Raw genomic sequence first — 25,000 nt, forward strand, 5'->3', positions numbered from 1 at the left:
CCAGGTCATGGGTTCCCTTGATGAGCTCCCGATTTAGTAAAATGCTAACCACTATTTCTCTATTTCTTTTTCAGCCAGACATTCAAGATCAAGTTCAGCTTCCAAATCAACGACAAAATCTAACGAAAAAAGTTCCATGGCGAGGGAACATTCGGCTAGGGCAGGTGTAATGCCTAGCGGGTTCTCCGGTATAACTCGAAGATCTTTCAGGACCCCTCGAAGGTCATCCGGGACTTTTCGCCAGTCGCCTTTAACACTTCCTCCTACATCAGCCTTGAAATCGCCTGAGAAACTTTTACCTCTGGTGAGAAATGACCTTGTACTGGCACAAGGAAGCCAGAGAGCGCTGGTGCTGACTCAGGGAGGAAGCAGATGTAATGATTATCAGCTACATATTGAACGGAAAATTATAAAAAAACACGACGTGAACAAAACTTTTCCCCACCTCGGTAAAGTTACTTGATTTTCGTAGTTATTTTAAGCAGGAAGGTGATATGAACAGTTTTATTATTTTATTTGTATTTATTGATCAATAAAGAAGTTTAAATTTAAAAATTCTATCTTGTATTTTGTTGTTGCAATGAGAAATAAGAGGTTAAAGGAAGCCCGCACTTTGTCCGAGCATTTTAAAGCTGATTTTTACTGGGTTGCCAGTATGGCAATCCTCGTCGGAGAGTGGGTGGGATTTGTTTGTTTTATTATTTTTCTTTTTTTTTTTCCGTGTCGGTAAAAGTCTTGCCTGTCACTCCCCTGCTAAGTGGTGTCTTTGTGCATAGAGCCTCCTGCACGTTATTTCTTAGGATCGAGGGGGTAGTGGAAATGCGTAGATTTCTCTGGTGGACACAGTAGAATGATAAACTTAACCGGCAATGGCGTCGAAAGTCATGTAACGCGAATGGCGTTTTAGTGGATCTTTGAACAAAATATACCCTTATGAAGCTCAATAATGGCAAGTCATTTGGATACTGAACAAGACAGGCGGTAGAATCTTAAAAGTGACAAGTAATGGACTTCGACAACAATCTGTCGCCCGTCGAGCCGAAATCAAAGTGCATTTCTAAGATTTTACCAAGTGTGCTGTTATGTAGAACACTGAAACCAAATGGAAAATTCTCTGGTAACTTATGGGTTCAACAAAGACAGAGAACGAATCGAACACCTTAAGTGGATCTGTGATCAACTCTGCACAGTCTTCAGGTAAAAAAAAAATTGGAAATGTGACAGCCAAGAATTATTTGAAAGAAAGCTTGTCGTCTATTTTGTGCTTCATTATTCAAGGAAAAGGTTCTTCATGGAAACGGTTTGATCCTGAAATTTTAGTTTGTTGTAATATTGCGCATATTTGACACGATTGAGTTTTTTCTCTTCACGCACGTAATGCAATAGGAAGGCGTTTTTGCCTCTAATAGCCTGAATAGCAAATATGTTGTTTGTTTCAAAAAATTGTTCGCTGGAAAAGGTGGCCTTTATGAATTCATCATGTTTTATGATATGCGAGCTTAACTGGACAGTTTTTATGGCAATAGTAAGGCATTTTCGTGTCAAAATGAGGTTAGCGTTTTTCTGTTGTGCTAACTTAATTAAATATAAATATAAATTCTGCCTCGTGAGTTTGTTCTCGTTAACCAGCAATGGCGTCGAAAGTCATTGCAACGCGAATGGCGTTTTAGTGCATTTTATGTTCTTTGTTTCAATAAAATGTTTCGCTGGAAAAGGATTCTGTGATATTTTCTGCCTTTGTGAATTATAATATCATGTTGTGTATTGAATTTTCGAGCTTAAGGTTGAAACGTGATACGGGAAGATATTTTAGTATTGCTCTGTAAGCAGGAAAGGTTTCATGAAAATAAACAGGTCTGTTGGAAGCGTGCTTGAGTTCAACAAAATGAGCCCTAAAATCAGCAAAAAATTGTGACGCCGGTGAATAATGAAGTAGCTGCTATTTCCAAAATCATGGAATAACCTGGTGATAAATAACCTCGTCTTGGAGAGTAAATTTTTGACTTTGCAGAAACAATGGTGGGCGATTGTCATCTTTGTTTTGAATTCGCTCATTTATTGTCAAACTTTATAACACTTGACAGAAAAAGAAACTTACGAAAACCCGGTATCTTGCCATCATTTGACACAGATGCTTCACTGTTTGACAAGTAAACATGCCACGGTAACTTAATCACGGCGCCCGCTGAATGCCGGCGATGTCACTTTCGATTTTGCGATTTATTTGTGCAGCCAAAACGTACAATAACAAAATTGAACGTAGCAAAAATCTCCCAAAATGTTTGTCGCTGATCGTAACTTTTTATATTCTATATTCACGGTTCAAAATTAATGTTGCTTTCATGTCGTAAATATGTTATTCTCGAGCGACCGTCCTGGAAACTCCCTTCTGCTCTTTCTAAAAACTCTGTCTCAATATTTATTTACTTTTGCATCAATATTTGTTTTTGCATAAAGCAAGGTAACAAAATCTGTACCTTGCTGAGTTCGCATTTGTTAGCGTTAATAGTATTTTCGGTCCAATGCTTCTGTTTTGCGAAGGGGTATATGTTTTAGGTCACCCATGAATACACAAACACCGCCGGACACGGCTAACTTTAGTAAACTTTAGTAAACTTTAGTATTACAAAGCTGTCAGATGCTCAGAGGGCACGCTTAAACTTCTGGTGAAAAGAAGTTGTGAGGGAGCTTGAAAATTATCAGAAGCCAATGTTTCTCACTTCCCATTTATTTTCTTCTATCTTTCTGAGTTCAGTACTTTGCTAGTAACCACATGTCTTCTCAGGCTATTTACCCAAGCCTTCTACCATGGCACTACAATGATAGACAATACCAAAACAATATCGTGCACTGTTAGAGCTACATATTACGCAAGGACAGATCTGTTTCGTCGTACGAACGTGTGAGGACCTGTGAGCCAAAGGGCCTCTGCTGATATGACTTCTGGGTGACCCCTTAAATGGTCTTAATGACCCCCCAACTTGAAAAAAATTGTCTAGAACGGTGCACGTACCACAGGCAACCCAGTGTACCCTCACGGAGGGTCTAGTTCCTCTAAAATTCACAGTACTGCAGTGTTATTTTTTGTTTTCTCCAACGAATGCTCAACGTTCTTAGAAATGACGTGAGACATTGGCATTGACAAAAAGCAACAACACTATATAATAAAAAAAAATGATAAATTTAGCCATTAGGGAGACATATTTTATCTTTTGTCGTAGATTTGAGATAGCCCAGACTTAATAAACTTAATTTTTTTTAGTTGATTCATTTTAATTACAGTATAAAAGTAAATCACTCAATTTCAAGTAGCCAGTTGTTAATAGCCTATACGCAGAGAGACTGAAAAATTCAGGACTTCAACGGGGTTTGAACCCATGACTTCGCGATACCAGTGCGATACTCTAACCAACTCACAATTGCGACGGTCATAGCTTTACTTGATTTCATATCCGCAGTTCAATATACGATTCATTTCATATATCATTTCGTTCATTGATTCATTCATCACGGGAACATTTTAACCCACAAATGACAGTTGGTTAGAGCGTAGCACCGATATCGCGAGGTCACGGGTTCAAACCCCGATGAAGTCCTGAATTTTTCTGGCTTCTCTACGCAATTGCTAAAATTTATTCATAACTGCGAGAATCATAGCTTTACTTGATTTCATATCCGCAGTTCAAAACATGGTTCATTTTTATATCATTTCGTTCATTATTATTACACCCATTGATGGAGAATTAAAATGAAATTCATCCTTTGTCATTGGACGGTGGTTTGAATTTGGAGTCATGGGAACACGTTGGCTTCGAATTTCTGGCTCTAATCGGTGGGCTGCGTTGTCCTACTATATAATAGGGAGTTTAAGAAACGACGACGGCTACGGCAACGACAACGCCAAAAAGCAGTAATATTATTGGTTAAAAGAATCAAAATGCTCGTGCTGCTCGTGCGGCACGCATTTTTAAACATATCTCTTCCGTACTCGTCAAAGCCCGGGGGGGGGGGGGGGGGACTCCCATATAAAGGAGACCATCTGGGCGTGGCTCAAGCTTTTTGTGACCCCTAAAAACAACTTAAAAAGAAAATTTGACTTCTGTTTCTCTTCGCATAATTCTGTGTTTCTTCGCGGAACCCTAAACGAGACCTTGGCGGCTTAAAATCTTGGCGCTTTGCCCGGAACACCCTAAGCGAGACCAAAATCCAAAATTTACAGCCCTAAGCGAGACGACGAGCATCCCCGTCTGTTTCATATGGGAGTCCCGCCCCCGGGCGTCAAAGCTACTATGTGAAATGACCAAATTTAAGGTTTTGACGACAACGTGGATAAACTACCGTGAATCTTTCAGTCTCACTCTTTACTTCAAATCCGTCTGTACCAATCCAGTTTTAGGACACTTCACTCACATTGAATAATCATGAAATACTTAAAACAGCTCAAAGTTATATCTTGGAGTGACGTTTTCGTCTCCGTAGCCGTCGTGGTTTCTTAAACTCCCTAATGGTACTTCAGCGGACGAAAACCGGAAGTGAACATTTCGCATGTCACGACTGTCGTTAAAATAGAGAAAAAAGATAATTAGAGGTGGAACTTTCGAGACAAGTTAAAAGGAAAACAGCTCCTTTCCCGGTGAATGTGTCTTCATACCATCGCATTTATATTGCAACGTGTTACGGTAATTACCGACAGAAAGACAACAGAACTAGTAATTTTCTCACTAACGCGATTTATTTAACTACTGGGAGCGTAAACGCTACTGCTTACGTATTTGTTAGCTTACAGGACAAACAACTACCTTACAACAACTTAAGGTACAACTACTTAACTGTCCGCTAGCAAAGCTCTTTTCTCGACACTTTGCAACAGTTCAGTCCTAGCTATCAAGTCAGGAACTGTATCCACTTGTCCACAAAACGTTAACTTCTGTACTCTCACAGGAAAACGCTTCTTCTATCATTCTTCTACTTCTTTTCTCACTTCTTACTTACAGGACAAAATTCCACAACAGCCACTACTTCCGTCTGCACTAAGGCTGTTTATATACTTTTTTTTGTTTCGTTTTTCTAGAAGTTTCTAAATCAACTCTATTTTTGTACATATCTATTTTAGGTATCGCCGGCTAATGCTGACTGACCAGTGTAATTCTAGAAAGTTCTGGCATGTAGAATAAATTAGAACACTCTGGAAATTTCTGCGGAATTTTGTAACCCCGTGACAAAAGTATCTCTACTCTGGCTGAGAGAGACTACTATCCTTGCACGGGAAATGTTCACTTCCGGTTCCATCTGTGGCTCATAAACCTCGCTTGCTCCAAGGTCCCCAATAACTTCACAGGAACCCAGCAATAAGGGAATCTTTGTTGACGTCATTGTTTATATTTTGTTTCATTAACATAAGACTTTGCACATAGTTAACAAATTGACTTCAAAAGGTAAAAGAACTACACCAAGTTGCAAAAATAGTGGAGAAACTTCACCCTCTTGGGCGTTATTAATTTACCTATCATCTCTCATAGTGTAGCCCCCCTCCCCCCCTTATCAGTGTTGCTAGCAAGACAAAAAAATTGTTTCAAACTTAAACAATCAACATCGAAAGGAGGAGAGGGGAAGGGAAGTGGGAAAGCTTTAAATTCTAGATATGGCGGGTATTGGAAGCTAGAAAAGGTGTTTTTTAATGGAAGTGTCTCAACAGTTTTGCAACTTGCTGTAGTTAGACCTCGGCAGTTTAAACCCAAATTTTAAGCCTTTTAGCTTTGATAATGAGCCAGTTATTAGCCTTCAAAAACTGATAAATTATTGGATAGCAAAAGGGCTAATCATACCATACATTCTTTGTAAAAGTTCAAATTTTCAAAGCGTCATTACTCAGAGATTATCAAGTATGCCACATTCAAACTTCCAGAGATAGTTCAATGCACTTTCAATATTCAGTGCTTTGTGGGAGGTTTTCACCTGTGAAAAGATCTCTCATCAGCTTCTTTTGTTCGTCCACCAGAAGTTGTACATTACTCTATTGTTTTTGGTGTCTCTAGAGGTTGGTTGAAATCGTCCTACTCTCGGATGACTGATAAGAAGACAATATATGCTAACCCAAAAAAATTTGGGTGTACAATCATCTTCTTCAATCTACTGCCGTGATTTCCATAAAAACCCTTAAATTTGCAGCCATGTTTGTTCTACCAGCACTGAGAATTGCACTATGCACCTTAACAAGCTTGTTGATGTTGACAATGAGGTGCCCAGAATAAAATGACAGACATCTTACCCAGGACAAAGGTCCCTTTATTTTCAAAGTCCTTGTTTAATATTGATTATCAAATTATCATTACCTCACTCTTTCCCACAAGCCAAAATAAGTACAATATAACAAGAAGCAGAGGAAACTTGAATCTCCCAAATTTCCATAAATTGCTGGTGGATATATATATACATATATGTATAAATAATATAAGATATATTATTCTTAGATATGCATTCAAAATATTAGCAATTCTTCCTCGTTTGAGATAAAATAATTATGATCATTATCCAACTGTATTAATTAATTACAGTACAGAAAATGCATGAAACAAATACAAATGTTCTATGATATTGTACAGTTATTTATTGTACACTTGGTTATTGTACAGTAGAGAACTGGTTTGACTAGTTTAGTTGCAGAAGTTGCCCTGCACACACAAATCTGTCACACATTCTCAGTTGTTTACAATTCATTTGCTAAAAATGCAATGCAAAAAATGTTGGATAATAAATAGCTTATTGGATGTTTTGGTGTGTAGTGTTGCTGAGTATTTCTTCTCGTTGTTTGTATTTTGACTCTCCCTAGCAGGCTCGTCAAAATACAGCAAAACTCGTAAAATACTCAGCGATACCACTGCTCATATCTGAAAAACGAACTTGGTGAACCCAATCTTTTATTGCTCAAAAGTAATCAGCAAGCCAAGATGAAACTCTTTGCAAAGTTTTCAATGTTGGATTTTCACGGAAAAAATGGTGACTTTTCTTACCTGAAGAACTCCAACATTGAATATGGGGGAGGGGGCCACAAGAGCATGGTATTTCCCAAATACTTCAGCCAATAGTTAAAAAAAATCGAATTAGGTGAATTAGGTGTGAAGTGAACTGATGCCCCCCCCCCCCCCCCCCCCCCGCACCCCCCCCAACAACTGTTGACCACGATTGTAGGTCTAGGTTCAGCTAACCCTAATCTCACCCTCACCCTCGTTTTGGCAATGCCAGAAATAATAATTAGTTGTCATTTGGTCTATAAGCACAGACTTTCTCCAAGATGTGGGAAGGCAAAAGAATCTCTTTTGAGCCAAAATCTTCCTTCCTCCATGTAAACAGCTCCAAGGCTAAAAAAATATTTTTAAAGGTTTTCTAACCATGGCCTAACTGGTACTGTATTGCTACTTTACTAGCCCAGAGCACGAGAGCTCTAGCCCAGTACCCATTTATTATAAGATCCACTCTTACGCTTATGTACATGTACACACAAATTCTTTATAGCTTACAAAATTATTAATATGTACTGCATTTAATCCAGTTCGGTATTTTGAGTGATGCCAGTTAAATTCTTCACATGAATTCTCATTTGAAACAATGAAACAGTACATACTACAAAAGCCAACTTCCAATGTAAGAATAGAGGGATGGTGCTGTGATGAGAGCACTCGTCTCCCACCAATCATGCGACCTCGGTTCAATTCCCAGATTTGGCATCATATTTGGGTTGACTTTGTTGGTTCTCTTCTCTGCTAAGAGAGGTTTTTCTCCAGGTACTTTGGTTTTCCCCTCTCCTCAAAAACCAAGCTTTGATTTGATACCATACAAGTTGATTTGATTTCTGTACAGTAACCCAAATAGATCAGTGCCCTGAGCAATAAATACACTTGACACTTAAATAATAAAAAAAAGAGTTCATCATCATTGCACTTTTTCTTTCAACTTTATAACTTCATATTATTAAGTTCTTTTAGGCATGACATGGGGACTTCTTTTCACCAAAAGGATATAATTTTACTTCTGATAAAAGGGTCTCCATCTTGCCATTTCTGCTCAGGAAACTGTCTAAACATGGTTGTGCTGTGCAAATTTTGGAAAACACTACCCAAATGAAAACAAAGGAATGTGACAGGACAGTGTCTTTAGTAAAGTTATGTTTTTCCTTGCAGGGTGACAAGAAGTATTGTGGGTACACCAGGTCCACTGAAAGAGTTAGATTTTAGCACCTTGAACAATTTTGATGTCAAAACAAAAGCATTGATCAATATGAGTGTGCATAGCTGGTAAAAAGCTCATGAAACTTTTTTGCATTGTCCAAGGGTGCTTCTACAACAAAAACTTGTATTCAGTGAAATCCATGGTATTTTGTGCACGGAAACAGAGATTGGAGACATCAAGTTATAGCAATAAATTTTCTTTGCCTCCACGAAATCTGAATTTTGGAAATAAAGCTTTCTCACAACAGATGAGTAATCACAGTTATTAGGTATGGTTGGCTCCTCCCATTCCTGTTGATTGTTTTTTCACCAACTATGCAGACATTACCTTTTTGATGTTTGGGCAGTGGCCTGAATAAAATTAATTCCCATCATACAGTATGTGGGTTGACTTAAATGGTTCTCTCTTTGCTCTGAGAGGTTTTCTCTCTGCCTACTCCAGTTTTCCCCTCTCCTCAAAACCCAATGTTTGATTTAATTTGTGTTAATTGGAGTTGAATTTCAATTTCAGTGTCCTCAGCTAGTGCCCTGGCGCTAGAAGACAAGACACTTAAATGAAGTTCATTATTATTACCTGGTGCAGTTGGCCTAATTCTTGCCTTGTTCAGGATTGCACCAAACTGGTGTCACTTCTTTAGGATGTTCTGCAGTTCAGAAGGAGGATTTAAGTTATACAAATTCATTTTTGAAGAAGCATTTTGGGAAATACGCTTAGTTGTTTACTATGAAACAAATTCCGGGAGTTTGGTCAGACTTGTAATGACTTCAAGCAATGTTAATTATAGTTATTATTCTCATATAAGAGGCTGCTTTCTAAAATAATCCACTGCACGTATTGCACACTGGACTCCAATGTTGAAAACTGGATGAAGAGGAGCCAGCACATTTTCCTGTCCACCAACTACATTAAGGTTAACATGATGACTTTTAACAAAATGTTGAGCCACCGAGAGACCACTAAGACAGTAGCATGTGTGGTAAAAATCCCGTGATTTCCCAGGTTTATCAACGAGTCCTCCTTGATGAAGTTGACAGTTAATCAACAGATAATCCTGAAGGGCTACTTGATCAAACATCCAATTCTCATCACTTAATGAACTTGCATTTTCACTGCCACTAATGACGGTATGAATCAAAGGGAAAATTCCACCTTGCCAAAATGAGTAGCAGCCATCAACTAATTTGTTTGTTCTGCCTTGGAAACCGCCCTCAAGACGCATCTGGCGGCTGGTAACCCATTGAAGTAACTTTTTGTTGTCAATCAATTCATGTTTACCTAGCAAAACAAGTGCAGCATAACCACAGAACGTATAGCCCCCATGGGCTTCTAATCCAGGCTCACCGGAAAATCCTCCCTCATAGGTCTGACATTTAGCAATCCACTCAGCTGTGCCTTCAAATAAGTCTGGAGTCATGACATTGGTTAGATGTGCTGCAACCACTGCACAATACGCTCCTCTAATATCAACCTCACCATCCCGATGCATTATAAAAGCTCCTTCTGGTGTGCGGCAGCTTAATAAGAACGACTTGAGTTTTGGTCGGTCTATAAGATCATAGGCCTCTTTAGTTCCCAAAATGCATAGCGCGCATATGGCCGCATACGTGGGGGCCAGGTGGGGTAACTGACGTGGACCCCCTGCAAAACCACCAGATGGATCTTGGCAGCGCCTTAGAAAATCAGAAGTGTGAAAGTTTTCCTCTGGGGTTATCGTTTCATGAAGTAGTTCCAGACTATGTAAAATCCAGTAACAAAGCCAGGGCCTGCTGGCGTCCAGACATTCATACGCTTCTGATAAGTGATGCAAACCTCGTTTGAGGTAATGGACATGTTTCTGGCGAAGCAAAGGGACTTCTGGATCAAGATGAGCCACTCGTAAGTAAACAGAATAATTTTTTGCCACTGCCTTTTCGACTTTTTCCTGCTCCTCTGAAGTAACAGTCGACAATCCGTCATCTTTGAATCGTAGATCATCAATCGTTTTCACGGAGTGGTACGCCATTTTGGAGGCAGGGCCAGGGGCATCTTCTCGACACCAGACCTCACTCGTGGTGCACACAAAGATGGATTATGACGTCATTTATAAGCATGACCAAATTTGGATACCGACAAAAACAACCCTCCCAAGGCGCGTGGGTTTGCGCTTGCGAAAACGTGCAAGTTTTGACGACTAATTTATCGCATTTGTTTTTTCTTCTTTCGAAGCATGGCGTCCTTAAGACCAACTCGAAGGCAAGCGAGTATGGATGCTCTGAGCTCTCCATTTTCCGCTGTCTTTACATCAGTAGGCGTTCAGCAAAACGAAAAGGCCTTGAAACTGGCGTTTTACAACACGGCTGCCCTAGTTTTTGTAGCGCTCAGTGGTTGTACCGCTGTTGGTGTGTACTATGTCATGGAACCTTTTCTTCGTCCTCTACTGTGGGCTGGTTTGTGTGGAGCCTTCCTTTATCCGTTTAAGTGGAAACTAACCCAAATTGTTCGAGGATTTCTTCGATCTCTTCGAGAATCTAACACTCCTCTGGTGGTGGGAGCGACCTTGGTGCCGTTTCAGTTGGCCAATAGATTTTCAGACTTCGTAGGATCCTTTGTAGTTCACAGGATCCGTATCTTTATCTTGGTTTTCGTCTTGACAACTACTTTTTATGGCCTGTACATTATCCAGCCATTCAATGAAATTTTCTGGATTTTAAAGAGATCTGGAGTTGTTGTAAATCTTCTGTTGGACCTTTTTAACATTCCCTATTTGGTATGTATGTGAATATCCTCCTTATGGGATTTTAGTCAACTAAGGCAGCGTTTTCACATGGATACAGTTTCGCAACTTCCAAACTGTGTCTCAAAATTGATGTGGTTTGGAAGTGTTTACACGGAACCGTTTTCACCAAAAAAATCAAAGCTGTAATGGTATAAGGAAGTGCTGCAGTACATACTTAATTCACCATTTTGAATCAAACAGTGCAAATTTCGTGCCAAAATAGTAACTGTATTGCTGTTTACACGACAGATGAAACTGTGTCATTTTGAAAATGCTCCACCTTTGGCAGTGTTTTCAAATGGACCCGGTTTTGCCAAATGCCTTGGTGGGTGTCCGGTAAACAGAAGGCATAACCACTTCGAAAATGATGCAGTTACAAATGAAGCTGTGTTTGTGTAAATGCCAACTTAAGCAACACTTGCATGTGTGACCACAGGTGGCCCAGGCGCAGAGGGTAAAAATTGTAAGGATATGTATGGGAATCCCGATAACAAACACTCAAAAAGATATTTGCACACAAAAGTTCTCAAAAGAAAAAGCCATACTTTATTGTCCTGGCCCCAGTTGTTCAAAAGGTGGATAGTGCTATTTACTGGATAAATCACTATCCACTGAATAACTCAATTGGTTTTGATAGTGATTTATCTGGTGGATAGCGTTATCCACCTTTTGAACAACAGAGGCCTGGTGACTTTCTCGTTTTTTGTGCGGTTATTTGCCTGATTTAACAAGATGTAAGGGTGTTCTCAGCTTCCCAGATTGTCACTTGTACATTAATGTGTGATTCCAGAAAATATCCATACCCCCACCACGGAGGGAATTGGAAATTCCAGGGGGGTGGGGGGGGGATCAAAGGCCCAAGAAATTCAGAGGGTAGGAGGGATTTGAGGCGAAATTCACGTCCAGATGGAAGGAAATCAATCGACTCACTTCATACATTAGAAGGTGCCACTTGCCAACTTTCGTGGGACGTTCTGAACTTTTAAGTAGTTAAATTATGATACTTTTATTAGTGCTGTTGCCAAAGAAGGTTTTCCTTTTTCCTAATAGTGCTTTTGAAGCAAACCAGCACCAAATAAAACCGTGAAATAAAGACGATTTTGGAAAGGAGCCGCCATGACTCATTACCAGTCTCCAAAGAGTAGAAGTAGTTGTCCATGATGAACTGGTAACTTGCCAATGAATTTTCTTGCTGGATACTTATCGAGAATCTGACTGCACTTGTGAAGCATCTTTTATATACAGAAAATATCCATACCCCCACTACAGAAGATCATTAGAAATTCCGAAGGGGAGGGGGCGTTAAAGGGCAGCAATTTCCAAGGGGTAAGGGGGTTTCGTGAGAAACTACTTTTCCAAAGGGTCATGAACCAAGTACAAAACATGAAAGCAACATACGATCAATCTGAAGCACAAAAACATACTTACGTACGTTCTTCTAAAACAAAAGTCAGTCCCCCTGTCCATTGAGTAACATTATTAGCTTCAATCTACAATCTCCCGAAGCTATGAACGATGTGTTTTTCACTTTGGAATGGATTCAAAACATTTAAAATGGCGGTCTCAACTGGAGTCTCGTCCCCAGACTTCCAGCTTTGTATCGTTTACGTCCGACCAACACTTCCGTTCACTTGAGTATCTCTTTTCACTACCTTCACATACAGTAAACACATTTTTGATAGGATTCATGTTTTATTGGGGGTAGTAACTCATAGAAAATGCGATGAGGCGCAAGTTCCCAACATCTCAACGCTTGCATACAACATTTTCTTTTTTTGTGGGTGCCATTTAGACCACGGACAGGAACCGCAATTCAAATTTTCTCTTCTTTGAGTAAAAGATCGCAGCCTCGGGAAGTTTTTGACGTTTTATTCACGGCTGTTGAAGTACTTTCGTTCGACTTTCAGAAGGCCTGGCTACCTGGCTATTAGATCGTGACAACGTTCACGAAACCTACCGCGTTAACATGTGTGTGTTTAAGTGAAGTTTTTGGTCCTTAAATGAGAATCAACCTGAAGAAACTAACAAAATGTGTCAACTTGCTATTAACTCATTAGTCTCTCTTTTTCTCTTCTTCATTACATACCGGTAATTTTGTAAAAAATGCGTCATTAAATGTGCTTGCGATTGTGTCCGGTTTAGGTGTCAATGGGTTAAGTGCGCAAATTAATGTTTCACACATTTTGTAAACAGCTAAAAAAAATTGTTTATTTGCAACTAGTATGGTAGTAGCTCCCTTCGAATACTGGCAATACTGTATTTTACGTTTTAGACCAGCTTCTGTATACATAAAAATAATAAAGTTAGGTCATGTATTTAGGGTAATTCACGACTTTTAACTTACGCATGTACGCAACGTTTACCACATCGTCTCAAATACCTGCCTGACGCTAGATACACGGCCTCTTGTTTCTTGTTTGCTTTGAAGAACATAATTTCCACGGGGTATAGGGGGTATTCGACATTTTTTGGAATTTCCAGGGTGAAGGGGGGGGGGGGGGGTGGTTACCGTGTCCTCCCTAAAATGGAAAGTCCGAAGGGGTGGGGGGGTCCTATATGAAATTCCCTCTGTGGTGGGGGTATGGATATTTTCTGGAACTACACAATAAAGGAATGGCTGGAAAGTACACGTAATTTCTAGCTTTACCTCACATCTCACCGATAAAATCAGACTTCTCTGTCATCAGTCACGCTCAAACTCTGGCAATGACCACAAGGACAAATTTACTTCTCTTAGACCAAATTTCAAGGTACAGCAAGTATCAATTAATACTGAGAAACAGCGATGAATATTCAAATATTCAAAATCGTTGGAGGCTTGCCTACAACAAATTTGGGCACGGCTGGTCAACCTTTCACTGATTTGCCCTCACCGTATCAAGGCTGAAGCGAACGGTTGGCCAACCATGTAAAAATTCATTTTCAGCGAGCCTCGAAGGGTTTTGAATAGTTGAATAGCAATGGATGAATGCTGGACCTTGAAACTTGGTCAAAGAGAAGAAAATTTATCTGTGTGGCCATCGGCGGAGTTTGAGCGTGACTGATGTTGGAGAATAGTGATTTTATCAGCGAGATATGAGGTAAGCTAGAAATTACTTTCCAGCCTTTGCTTTATTTATTTATGAGTGACAACCCGGGAAGCTGAGAAGTCACTTAAATCGTGTTAAATCAGGTAAATAACACACAAAAAGCTTTTTTTTTTTATTGAGAACTTTTGCGTGTAAATATCTTTTTGAGTGTTTTCCCATACAAATCCTTATAATTTTTATCCTCCAAACCTGGGCTGCCTGTGGTATGACCGGGAATTCAGACAAGATTAACCCATTCACACCTGAAATGCCCTACTAAGGACACCGTCCATTGATGAGTAAAATCATCTGGCGTTAGACAGAGTAAAATCTACTAAGTGTCACTCTCAGGGGTCAATGGGTTAATTATTGTCTTAAGTATAAATACACAAAAGTCAGGTGATTATACAAAATCGCGCGCTCTCATTGGCTCGCTATCTCGGACACTTATTGGATAGGGGACCAATGGAGACAAATCTTGTCAATCATCAGAGCAGGATTTAATCGCATCCAGTTGCAAATCCAGTGACCTGACCACAAAATGAAACTGTCTCCTAAGCACAATACTGTATGTTGTATAAGCTCAGAAGTAAAACAAAAGGTTTCTTTTTTTTATAGTTCAATGAAAGATCAAAGGAGGAAAAAGTAGTGGTTTTTTTTTGCATTTCTAATTTGAAGAGGAAATAAGGATGAATAGACAGGGAAAAAATTAGCAGTTGATTTCTAAGCCATTGATGCCTGTGGTTGTCTATTTTGTAATATCCCTATTCCTTTTCTTCTCATTAAATAGTTGTTGTATTCTTTGCAGGTATGGTCAATAACAATTGGATACATTCTTATTGTGGTTTTCTTTTGGACACCTAACTCTGCAAGTTTCATCTCATTCTTCTCTTTACCTGTGTGGATCATGTTTCTTCTCCATCTGGTTTCTCTTACTCAGTCTTACAGAATTCCATTTTTTTTGTTGCTTGTTGTTTGTTCAATTGTTGGGTTCCTGACCAGTGGCACAGAGGAAAGTGATCAAGGTACATGTAAATTCCTTTCTTGCGCGCACAAACAACATTTGCATACAATGTAAGGACATATACACACAAACTTGGGTTTTTTATAGTCAGTGATATAATAGTGATGTTATTATTATTTATCACCCTTACTCTCTGAACCTGGTTTACATTGTATTTCAACATTTTGATTTTTGTTTATGATTTTTACATGCAAATTTATGTGATGACTCGTGACCATTAACATAATTTCAGGGTGTCTAAGGTCTGATTTGCAGAACATGATTTATGGTGAAGTCATGGTGTATGTTAGTTGTAAGCAAGAATTGCACTGTCTAAATCGCCCTTAAGAAGGTACCACTACGGAGTATAAGCGATGGATTTACTTCAATGCACTGGGTTCAAATCCTCCTCTGACTGTCAACCAGATTGGTCTTCAAGGGTCCCTAATAAACAAAATCCACCACCCTTCTTCCAATTGCAATTGCATCTGCAATTGCATCTGTGATTTGTGGATTGAGCTGAGTGCACTTAATTAATATGATTGGCTGATGCAACTGCCCAATTTCAGGCATCCAATTACAGCCAACTGTCGGATTCCAACCCTACACAATAAATAGTGAAAAATAAAGTCGTTAATGCACCAATCAAATTTGAGGAAATTGTAATGGTTATGATTAAAAAAGAATTTTAAAGAAAACGACAGCAACTTGCTTGGTGTGAAAGACCCTATCCCTGGCAGGCTTCGTTCACGTGTGGTTTATAAGTTTGCATGCACTTTTTGCGACTTATAAATTCAACTTAACGCTTTGTACATTAATCAACTGAAGAAAGATCTATCGAAACATGTCTTGTAATTTCAAAAGTTTTGTCGTTTTCTTTAAATTTCTGACTTGCCTTCTGATATCAAGACCCCTTAAAAGTGAATTGAAATGAAGATTTTCGTCATAGTAGACTGCAAGCGCTACCAATTAATCCATTGACCCTTTAGACACCCTGGGATGCCCCAGTTGAGAAGTAAAAGCTCCCAGGAGTCAATGGGTTAATAATAATAATAATTTTATGATAATATTCAAGGAATTTTAGAAACAACCAAAAATCTGAGTCTACAAATGGTACGAGTGTTCTACAACTTAGTTGCAATTGCAGTGAAGGTTACATGTCTTGTACCTGTCATGATTGGGCTGTTAGCAGAATGCAAACATAAAAGACGTTGCACTTTGACTCCCAGCAGTAAAAGAGGTTTGAGTGAACACAGAATCAGTCTAAAGCAATAGCTTTGTATTCTCTTTAAAAATCTAGTTGATGGTGCTGAAGACTGGAAAAAGAAGAGGCAGAGATTTTTCAGGGACTTATCACAGGCCGCTGTTGCGCTACAATTGGTTTCCTCCACAGCCATTCCTAATTCTGAGTCTGATGAGTCGATTGAGAAGCCTCAAAAGGAGCCATCTGTTGTTGGCTCATCTCAAGTCACTGCCACCACTGCCACAGACAGTACAGATGGAAGAGATTTTGTTGAAGGGAAGCCGCTGCCCAATCGTCGCCGAGGGCTGCAAAGGACTAAACAAAAGTCAGAGATCACAAAAGAGGGGGATTATACAAGCAAAAGCAATCTTTATTTTGAAGCTCTTTTTTGGGGAATTCTTTTGTCACGACTTTGGCTTTATGCTGAGTTGCTAATGATTCTGATGATACCAATCTTATTCTATGCGCTGAAACAGCTTTTGTCTTACTGGAGTTCATCCATTTCATCAAGTGCACTTTACGTGCTTGTCCTCCGTTGGTGGGCAAAAGTAAGAAGTTGGGCTAATGAGAGAAAAAAGGCACTCGTTCCAATGCAACTCAGTGGATTGTTCAAAGGGGGCATTAAAGTTGATCTTATGGTAAGTTCATAGCAAGGGATGTTTCTCCTTAGGTTCCTAGGTTTGCTCTTCAAAAAAGACTCTTGTACAAAAAAAATGGGAAGAAAATAATCCTGAACAAGAGAACCCAGTCTTATTTTTCCAAGTGCGGTGTATAGGGGCATCATAGTTTTAAAAAAATGGTATAGAGCGTTTTCACTGACATGACCAGCAGTCATGTTGGATTACTGAAACAAAGGAAAGTATTTTTATAAAAATAGACTTCAATTCCCAGAGGATTAGTTTGGTACACCATCATGGCCGCCATTCCTTTGTTTCAGAACACCAACTTGGCCGCTGTGACGTCATGTGAAAATGCTCTATTCATCTTTTGCTTTATCCACCTTGGTATCATCTCAGCAGGGGTTTCATTAAGGGCCGGGCACTGGGCAAACTGACCGGCTGTCAACATGACTTTGCCTGGCTGCTTTCAATATCTCAAAAGATTGATTTCAAATAATATTTTTAGAAGCCATAATATCCCAGGCAGGCTCAAAGGGCTGTCATAATATGTGATTGATCCAATTTTTCAGGGTCCTTTGAACACATGGAGTACGTTGCATTTTAAATCAAACAATTTCGTTGTGCATCTGGTTGTGGTTTACACACCTCCAGGCCTCAGTTATTCCCTGTTTTTGGATGAGTTCGCTGATTATCTTGGACATTTGGTAATGTCGCTGGGCTATCTTCTATTGACTGGGGACTTCAATCGGCATGTAGATGATACAGTGTAGGATGTCACAATGGTTTCTTGATTTAATTCACACATTCAATCTAGTTCAGAATGTGTCTTCTACCACTCATGTACGTGTTTATACTCTTGATTAGGTAATTACCAGAAGTGGCGAGCAGCTTGTCAGTGACTTTGTTATAATTATCTGATCCTTGTATTTCCGATCATCTTGCAGTGCAGTGCAAACTCCTGCTTGCTAGACAACAACCTTCTAGGACATTGATATTTTCCTGCAACCTACATTCTCTTGATGTCGATGACTTCAGTAGTAACCTTGAAAACTCTGATTTGTTTAAGTCTTATCATCTCGTGGATGTGTGTTTCTTAGTTTACTCCTTTAACAATACATTATTTTATCAAACAACTAAGCTCCTTTAAAACAGTGATCTATCTTCAGTTGGTATGCCCTTATACACCGTGGTTCACCTAGGATATACTTCAAGCTAAGAGGAAGAAAAGAAAATTGGAGAGGAAATGGCTTTGCAGTAAATCTGAACTTGATCATCAACAATATAGTGATCAGTGTCGAGTGATCAATAAGCTTAGTTAGAGATGCTAAAGAGAACCTACTTTTCAGAGAATTTCAACATTTTTTTCACAAAGAAAATTCGTGCAACTGTTGTGGCTGATGCAGCTTTTACTCCTACATGTAGTTATTCCTCTGGACGTGTTGGCAATGCTCTTGAAAGTGAATTCATCCATTAGTTATTTTCTAACCTGTAACACCTAGTATGAAATTTCAGAACTTATTGTTTTGAAAGTGAAATGCTGTGATCTTGACCCTATTCCTGTTGCTGTTTTAAAGCCTTGTTTGTCAGTACCAACGCCTATAATTACCGGTACTACAGTAAATGTTCTTTATCCACTGGCTGTGTTCCTGAATGTCTGAAAATCACCTAAATCCGGCCACTACTCAAGAAACAGAATTTGGACTCTGAAATCTACAAGAACTTTAGACCTGTGTCTAATCTTCCTTTTATCTCCAAAGTTATTGAAAAATCTGTGTGTTTCCAACTTGTCCATTGCTTTCATACTAATAATGTACATGTAGTTGAAACTTTTGAATCAGCATAGAAGAGACTCCACAGTACAGAAACGGCCCTACATGTACTTAGAGTTCATGATGATATTTTGATGGCTATCGACAACAGCAGAGCAGCTACTTTGCTGCTCCTAGATCTTTCATCCCCATTCGATCTAGTTGACCATGGTATTTTGCTACATCGTCTTGAATTCTACTTTGGCATCAAAGGCAATGCATTGCATTGGTTCCAGTCATATCTCAGCGATCGTTAGCAGTTTGCATCTGTTTGTGGAAAGAGTTCAACGTGTCATTCATTGTGTCACAGTGTACTGCAGGGGTCGGTTTTAGGGCCCATATTGTGTCTTCTTTATAATTATGTTGCCATTGGGAAGTATTGTTAAGAAACATGGTATGCTTTACCATCTTTATGCAGACGATACACAAATTTACATGTCATTTGATTCCAATCAACCTGGTAATGTATGCACTAGTAAATTAGAAGCCTGCATGTCAGCAAGTGGATGTCCTCCAACCGATTTAAGCTAACTTCAGACAAGACAAAATTTCCCCTTTTTGGCTCCAGTTTCGTCCTAGGCCATCCCTTCTTTCCTGTTCAAGTTGGTGAAGATTCAATTGACCCTTCTCATTCTGCCAAGAACATTGGTGCAATTTTTGATAAATACAAGAGTTACGAATCCCAAGTTGTAGTGCTATTGTATTTGCAAGTTGTCGTTTTTTTCATTCACGCAATATATCTCCTGTAAGGAAATACCTTTCTGTTGACAGTGTCAAGACCCTGGTTCACGCTTTCATTACATGTAAGCTTGACAAGTGTAACTCACTGCTCTACGGTTTACCAAAGAGTCTAATTTAAAGAACCCAGTTGGTACAAAATTGTGCAGCTATATAAACTTATCTTCAACCAGAGAAAGGACGACCACGTTACTCCTCTTATGAAACAGCTTCATTGGCTTCCTGTAAAGTACCGTATAGTTTTGAAGATTTTGATCATCACTTAATATAAAGCTCTCAGTGGACTTGCTCCTATTTACATCGTGGACTTATTGGAACAATATGCTCCTGCATGCTCCCTACGTTCCTCCAACCAGTTATTGGTCAAGGTTCCAAGTACTACAGTAACACTGTTACATGTACATGTACTTATGGAGACCAGGCCTTCAGCATCACTGCCCCTAAATTGTGGAACTCTATATGCCTTATGAAATAAGAGCAAGTGACAGTTTGAACAAATTTAAATCTAAATTGAAGACAAAGTTGTACTTGTCTAATAATAAAATGTTATTATGCATGCATGCTCAACTGGTCACTACAGTGAAGTATGAAGTTGCATCAAAAACTCAGACTCGAAAGAGTTAGAGAGTCAAACCTATGACAGTTGTATCATTAACCAATTAACTTCTGAACTGGTTCCTGTGGACAACTAAAAAAGTTGTCTGATGTTAGACAAAGTAAAATCTGCAAGTCTTTCACACTGGAGGGAAATTGTTAACAACATCTAGGTCCACTTAAAATGTCCCCTTTAACCCTGCCCTACCTGAGAACTTTCGGGATGTCACTCAACGCTCCGGAAAGACTGCTGCGATCGAAGGAGACTATACCTGAGAGTGAGACTTAAAGATTTTATTCGTCAGCTGAGGGCGCTTTAAGTGAATGGGCTAAGCAGTTTTAATTAAGGCATGTTGATATCATCATCATTATTTTGAACAGTGTGCGTTCTTACTAATTTAGTTTCACTACCTGACTATTTTTTGTATCATTTTAGATCAACAGTATAATGGATAGTTCAATGGAAAACATCATTAGTATCTTCATGGTATTTTTTCTTATTGTGGCATGCTCACTCATTACAGTCTTCTTTGCAGTGCAGGTTGGTACTTTTCTTAACAACAATCTTGTCATGTACATGTGTCCCAGGTCATGTGACAAAAAATGAATTATTTAGTACATGTATTGATTTATACCGTGAAAGTTTGAATTGAGTTTTAGGGCCATTCAGTGGATTTTGTTAGCAAAAGTTTGAAAGTATAACTGACAATAATAATTTCTTTATCACTGCAACAAATTTTCTCGAAGTGTTCTTTACCCTCACTCACTTCTAAGGTAGCTGTTCATCACAAAACTTGTGATTTTGTTTCCAAGCTTATCCTGCCACGTTAGACTCACAATTTAAGGAAAAAACAAATCTCTTCTATATACAAGCATGCAATTTTTTGATCCATGGCAGTGTTATAGTTCAAAATAAAATTCAAATCTATTTGTGTTGTGTTAGAAGAGAATTCCCTAAGCGCTGCATGTACAGTGTATGCATCTGTCCTCTAATAGATTATAAGTGAGAACCAGTCAAAATGCGTACATTACTAAAATGATTTTAAACTGTCTTGGTTCCATGGAATAGCATGATAACCTATTGGTTTTGATACCACTCAATTAATGGTTGGAACCAATCAAGCTTCAAGCAGCTTTACCCAGGATTTCAATCACGTACTGTAACATTGGACGGATGAAGTGACAGTCATAAAAACTCTTGTTTTTCTCCCAAGGTTCATCATGAAAGTGCACAGATAGTGTCTGTAAGTGCTAACCTGGTGAATAAAGTAATGGCTGATAATCCTCAGCTTGTCAAGTAAGTTCATTGGTTTCATTTCCTAGACAATCAGTTGGCTTTAACTGCTGAATAAGAATCATTTATTCTGGGTTTACTGTGTGTGGAGTTGTGGAATAAATTAAACTTTAGTTGGACCAATACTGTCAACACCAGGGTTCTTGTTAAGAGCCGGTAACCGGTTATTTTTACCGGCTGTTCAAGTAAATGTTACCGGCTGTTTCACTGAAATATTTACCGAAATTATCCAAGGAATGTTCGTCTGTTCAAAGGTGAAATTACATTTCGTTCATGGGAAAATATTGCTTTCCCCCTCCAACCAATCCTGTGAAGATATCTGGCACATGTTATTGTTTCGAAAATATACCATTTGCAGACCTTCCAACTCTCACGCATTTTGCGTGAGACACACGCATTTGATATATTTCTCACGCCCACACGCATAGACACCACTTTCTCACGCTAAGACTTTTACGCCTCCAGCGTCCGTCCTAAAAGCAGCTAAATCTGTTACTTATGAATACAACAAAGCACATAAGCGTAAGCTATAATGGTTAACATTGAAGTATAGGTTAATGCTGATAGCTAGTTGCGAGCTAGTCAGTGTTGTTGTTTTGTAAATACGAAAACCCAGAACTTTTACTGCTTAAACGGCAATATTAATCAAAGAAGTTACATAAATAATGCAGATGTCAAAAAAGTGTTACTTTTGAGATTTTATGGGACATTTTTGTACCTTTAGAATTTTGTAAATCTTTTCTGAAAATGCAGAAAATCGCATTTCAGGGACTCAAATTTTCAAAATTTTTCCGGGGGGGCATGCCCCCGGACCCCCCTAGGTGACTGCCAATGAAATAGCATAACCTACTTTCCTTTTGCTGAGTATTAAATTAATTTAGCAGCCGCTGGCATGTGACAGCGATCGATACGAACATCAAGTTAAGACTTGAGCTTGCCAACCCATGCAGGGGCAGGTAACAAAGTTACCTGCTATTTTTGGTTTTTTACCTCCTGTGCAAAAACTTAGCAAGAACCCTGCAACACTGTGGGTCTTTGAGGGGGAGGGCTAAGCTACTAAGTGACATACAAGAACTAGAACTGGAATTTTAGAATTACTAAGTAGTGGTTCCTGTTTAATTAATTATTATTATTGAATGCATTTTCATTTTTGCCTTGCCATACACCTGTAGTTATCATGAACAGTGATTTCTGTTTTTGGCTTATTTTTCATCTTGGATCTGTAGCAGATAGCTTCCTGCTTTTGAGATCTTTCTAGTGTCGTTCAGTCAAATTAATATTCCAGTAACAATAATAATTGAATTGTTGTGGCCACTTTATTATTATGAAATAACTGATTTTGAGATCTTTCACAGTTGGATCCAAGAAAACAAAGAGCTAAAAAATACTATTGAACAAAGTATTGATAGAGCTTACATTGATGGGAGACAGTTCTTAGCAGCCAAGGTGAACTGACATATTAATATGGGCTTTTAAAAGCAGTGTATTTGTAAGAAAAAAGACTAGTCTTCAAAGGCCTTGATGAAGTCAAAAATATCTACGTCTTTTAAATTGAAACAAATTTTGAAACTGACTATTATTGTTTTTTTGGCCAATGTGAAAAATCATGGCTGATTCCTACACGATATTTTTAAGTCTGATAGGGAACTGAAATAAAAGGTTGAGACAGTAGAAAGCAAATCATGACTTTAAAGAAGATTACAACATTTTTTAATTTGTAAGACATTTTTCAATGTTACAAACATCGTTGTCACAGTGCTGGAAATAACAGTCGGTCATCGGACATTGTCCGACCAATTTTTGAAAATGTCTGGCCAATTTCACATTATGATCCGATACGATGACCAAACATGTCACCAGCACGTCTTGAGTTCTCTTCAGGTAATAAATTATGTCCGGTCCAATTTCCTGTAAGTTTCTCTGCATTTGCCTCACTCACATGCTTATAGTACTTAGCCTGTTTCAGTGAGGATGTCAAGTACTGTCCATAAGGGTGGGGGTTGTGGCAGGGGCTTTCCTAGTTTTTAATTTATCTTAAATGTTGGAATTATTATTAATGTTTTGTTTCTGTTTAACTACTGATTTCAATGTTTCTTTTAAATAATGCGTCAAAGTATTAGAATAGCGCAGTGTACCCCCACCCCCTAACAGATGATATTTCATTTCCTTGTTGTTATGAGTAAGCTGAGAAAGAAGCTTAAACACAGAATTACATGTTAGAATCACTGAAGGATGTTTCTGCCTGGAGCCTGGTTCGATTTGGTTTCGCTTGTCCTTGAACTTTATTTGCTTTGCTCTGAACTTATTCTAATCCATAGGCTTCTTACTCATTTTAATTAATTGCAGAGTTGACCTGTGAGTTATTACTGTAAATGACATTTTTACTTTAACAAACTACAGTAATTCAACTTCCAAGAAATACAGTGGTAGCACTTAGTGCAGAATTGCAAGGTAATCATGGTCTTTTGTCTCTGTATGTAGGTACAGTCAATGTTTGGTGATGCAAACTCCAGTGCTCTCCAAGAAGAAGTGCTTGACCTGACTGATCGAATCTATAATGCATGGATTAATTGGGTAATCACATGCAAGCTCAATATTTACCATTGTTTGTTTAAAAGGTGGAGAGCTCTTTCACCTGATAAATGATAAGTTACCACAGAGTAGCGTGACATGTACTACTCTAGCCAATAATACAAATAGAAGATATTACATGGATGCGCATAGATAGGAAATTTCTTTTCGTGTGTTACAGAGGTCATAGGTTCAAATCCTGCCTTGGACTCTGATTTTTCAGTTGTTCTTTTGCTCACTGCCAAGCAACTTGCATCACATCCTTCCCATGGACCCATTCCCTGCTACCAGAGGTTTCTTTTCTTTTGCGTTCGCTGGGCTGACGAGTACGGCAAAAGAGATCTCTGCCATGGATTGAAACTTACTTTGATCCAACTGCCATCCACAATCTTGGACGGCACTCCCTCAAACCACATATGTTTGCTGACTGTGATTTGAGCCTGCTGTGTCCCACGCATTCCTTTACAGTAATTCTGCTCTTGTTAAGTGAGCCCACACAATATTAAGTACCCCTCAAGGATTCAGTAGCTAAGTAACTGCCACGCATACAGGAGTACTTGAAAAGAGATCTGCCATGGATTGAAACTTACTTTGATCCAACTGCCATCCATAAACTTGGACGGCACTCTTCAAACCGCATACCCCTTGATATGTTGTTGTCAATGATTTATTGACAGGGTAATTCTTCAGCTACAAAGGGAGGGGCAGAAAATGGAACCATCACAGCAAGGGAGATACCAAAGAACATTAATGTGACTGCTGTATTCTCAGGGACAAACATGATGAATCTGCTCAACTTGTTTGATGTCAGGGTGCTGGTCTCATTAATAAGGGAAAACCTGGGTACACTGCTCTCTGTAAGTAACTTCTTTTATGCATGGTTACAACTGGTTTGAAACAAATTTATGTATTGGAGTGTGGGCTACAGACAAAATCTGGACAATTTAAGGTGGCTTATTACAGTATCCTGATGAAAGAGATCAGGATTTTGAAGTCTGTGAAACTAAAGCAACGGGATGTCTCTTCTGAAGGGTTAGTCACTGCAATTGATGTAAAATGTAATTTTACCTAAAATCAGGG

The 25,000-nt window shown here is 38.9% G+C and overlaps 3 protein-coding genes across 4 annotated transcripts in view; 2 read left to right on the plus strand and 1 right to left on the minus strand.

The window, feature by feature from the left end:
- LOC137967805 (uncharacterized) overlaps nucleotides 1–535 on the plus strand; it is a 26,449-nt gene extending 25,914 nt beyond the window's left edge. The window contains exon 11 of the mRNA XM_068814386.1: nucleotides 75–535. Within this exon, the coding sequence (XP_068670487.1) occupies nucleotides 75–463 (389 nt within the window). The 3' untranslated portion in view covers nucleotides 464–535. The remainder of the gene's footprint in view (nucleotides 1–74) is intronic.
- A 7,408-nt stretch (nucleotides 536–7,943) lies between these two features.
- LOC137968938 (protein farnesyltransferase subunit beta-like) lies at nucleotides 7,944–10,265 on the minus strand. The gene has a single exon (XM_068815407.1). The coding sequence runs from the start codon at nucleotides 10,226–10,228 to the stop codon at nucleotides 9,020–9,022; it is 1,209 nt and encodes a 402-aa protein (XP_068671508.1). The 5' UTR covers nucleotides 10,229–10,265; the 3' UTR covers nucleotides 7,944–9,019.
- Nucleotides 10,266–10,312: 47 nt separating this feature from the next.
- The window catches only part of LOC137968936 (transmembrane protein 245-like), a 30,130-nt gene continuing 15,442 nt past the window's right edge, over nucleotides 10,313–25,000 (plus strand). Inside the window, exons 1-8 of one of the 2 annotated variants that reach the window (XM_068815403.1) lie at nucleotides 10,313–10,972; nucleotides 14,858–15,074; nucleotides 16,353–16,933; nucleotides 20,492–20,596; nucleotides 21,270–21,352; nucleotides 22,705–22,795; nucleotides 23,831–23,923; nucleotides 24,598–24,777. In XM_068815403.1, coding sequence (XP_068671504.1) covers nucleotides 10,433–10,972; nucleotides 14,858–15,074; nucleotides 16,353–16,933; nucleotides 20,492–20,596; nucleotides 21,270–21,352; nucleotides 22,705–22,795; nucleotides 23,831–23,923; nucleotides 24,598–24,777 — 1,890 coding nt within the window. In that variant the 5' untranslated portion in view covers nucleotides 10,313–10,432. The remainder of the gene's footprint in view (nucleotides 10,973–14,857; nucleotides 15,075–16,352; nucleotides 16,934–20,491; nucleotides 20,597–21,269; nucleotides 21,353–22,704; nucleotides 22,796–23,830; nucleotides 23,924–24,597; nucleotides 24,778–25,000) is intronic. The other variant, XM_068815402.1, reaches the window with a different exon arrangement.

Source organism: Montipora foliosa, chromosome 8, assembly GCF_036669935.1.
Source record: "Montipora foliosa isolate CH-2021 chromosome 8, ASM3666993v2, whole genome shotgun sequence".
In the NCBI taxonomy this organism is placed as follows: domain Eukaryota; kingdom Metazoa; phylum Cnidaria; class Anthozoa; order Scleractinia; family Acroporidae; genus Montipora; species Montipora foliosa.

Excerpts from the sequence above, each read along its gene's own strand:
- LOC137968938 (XM_068815407.1), bottom strand. The coding sequence starts at position 10,228 with ATGGCGTACCACTCCGTGAAAACGATTGATGATCTACGATTCAAAGAT.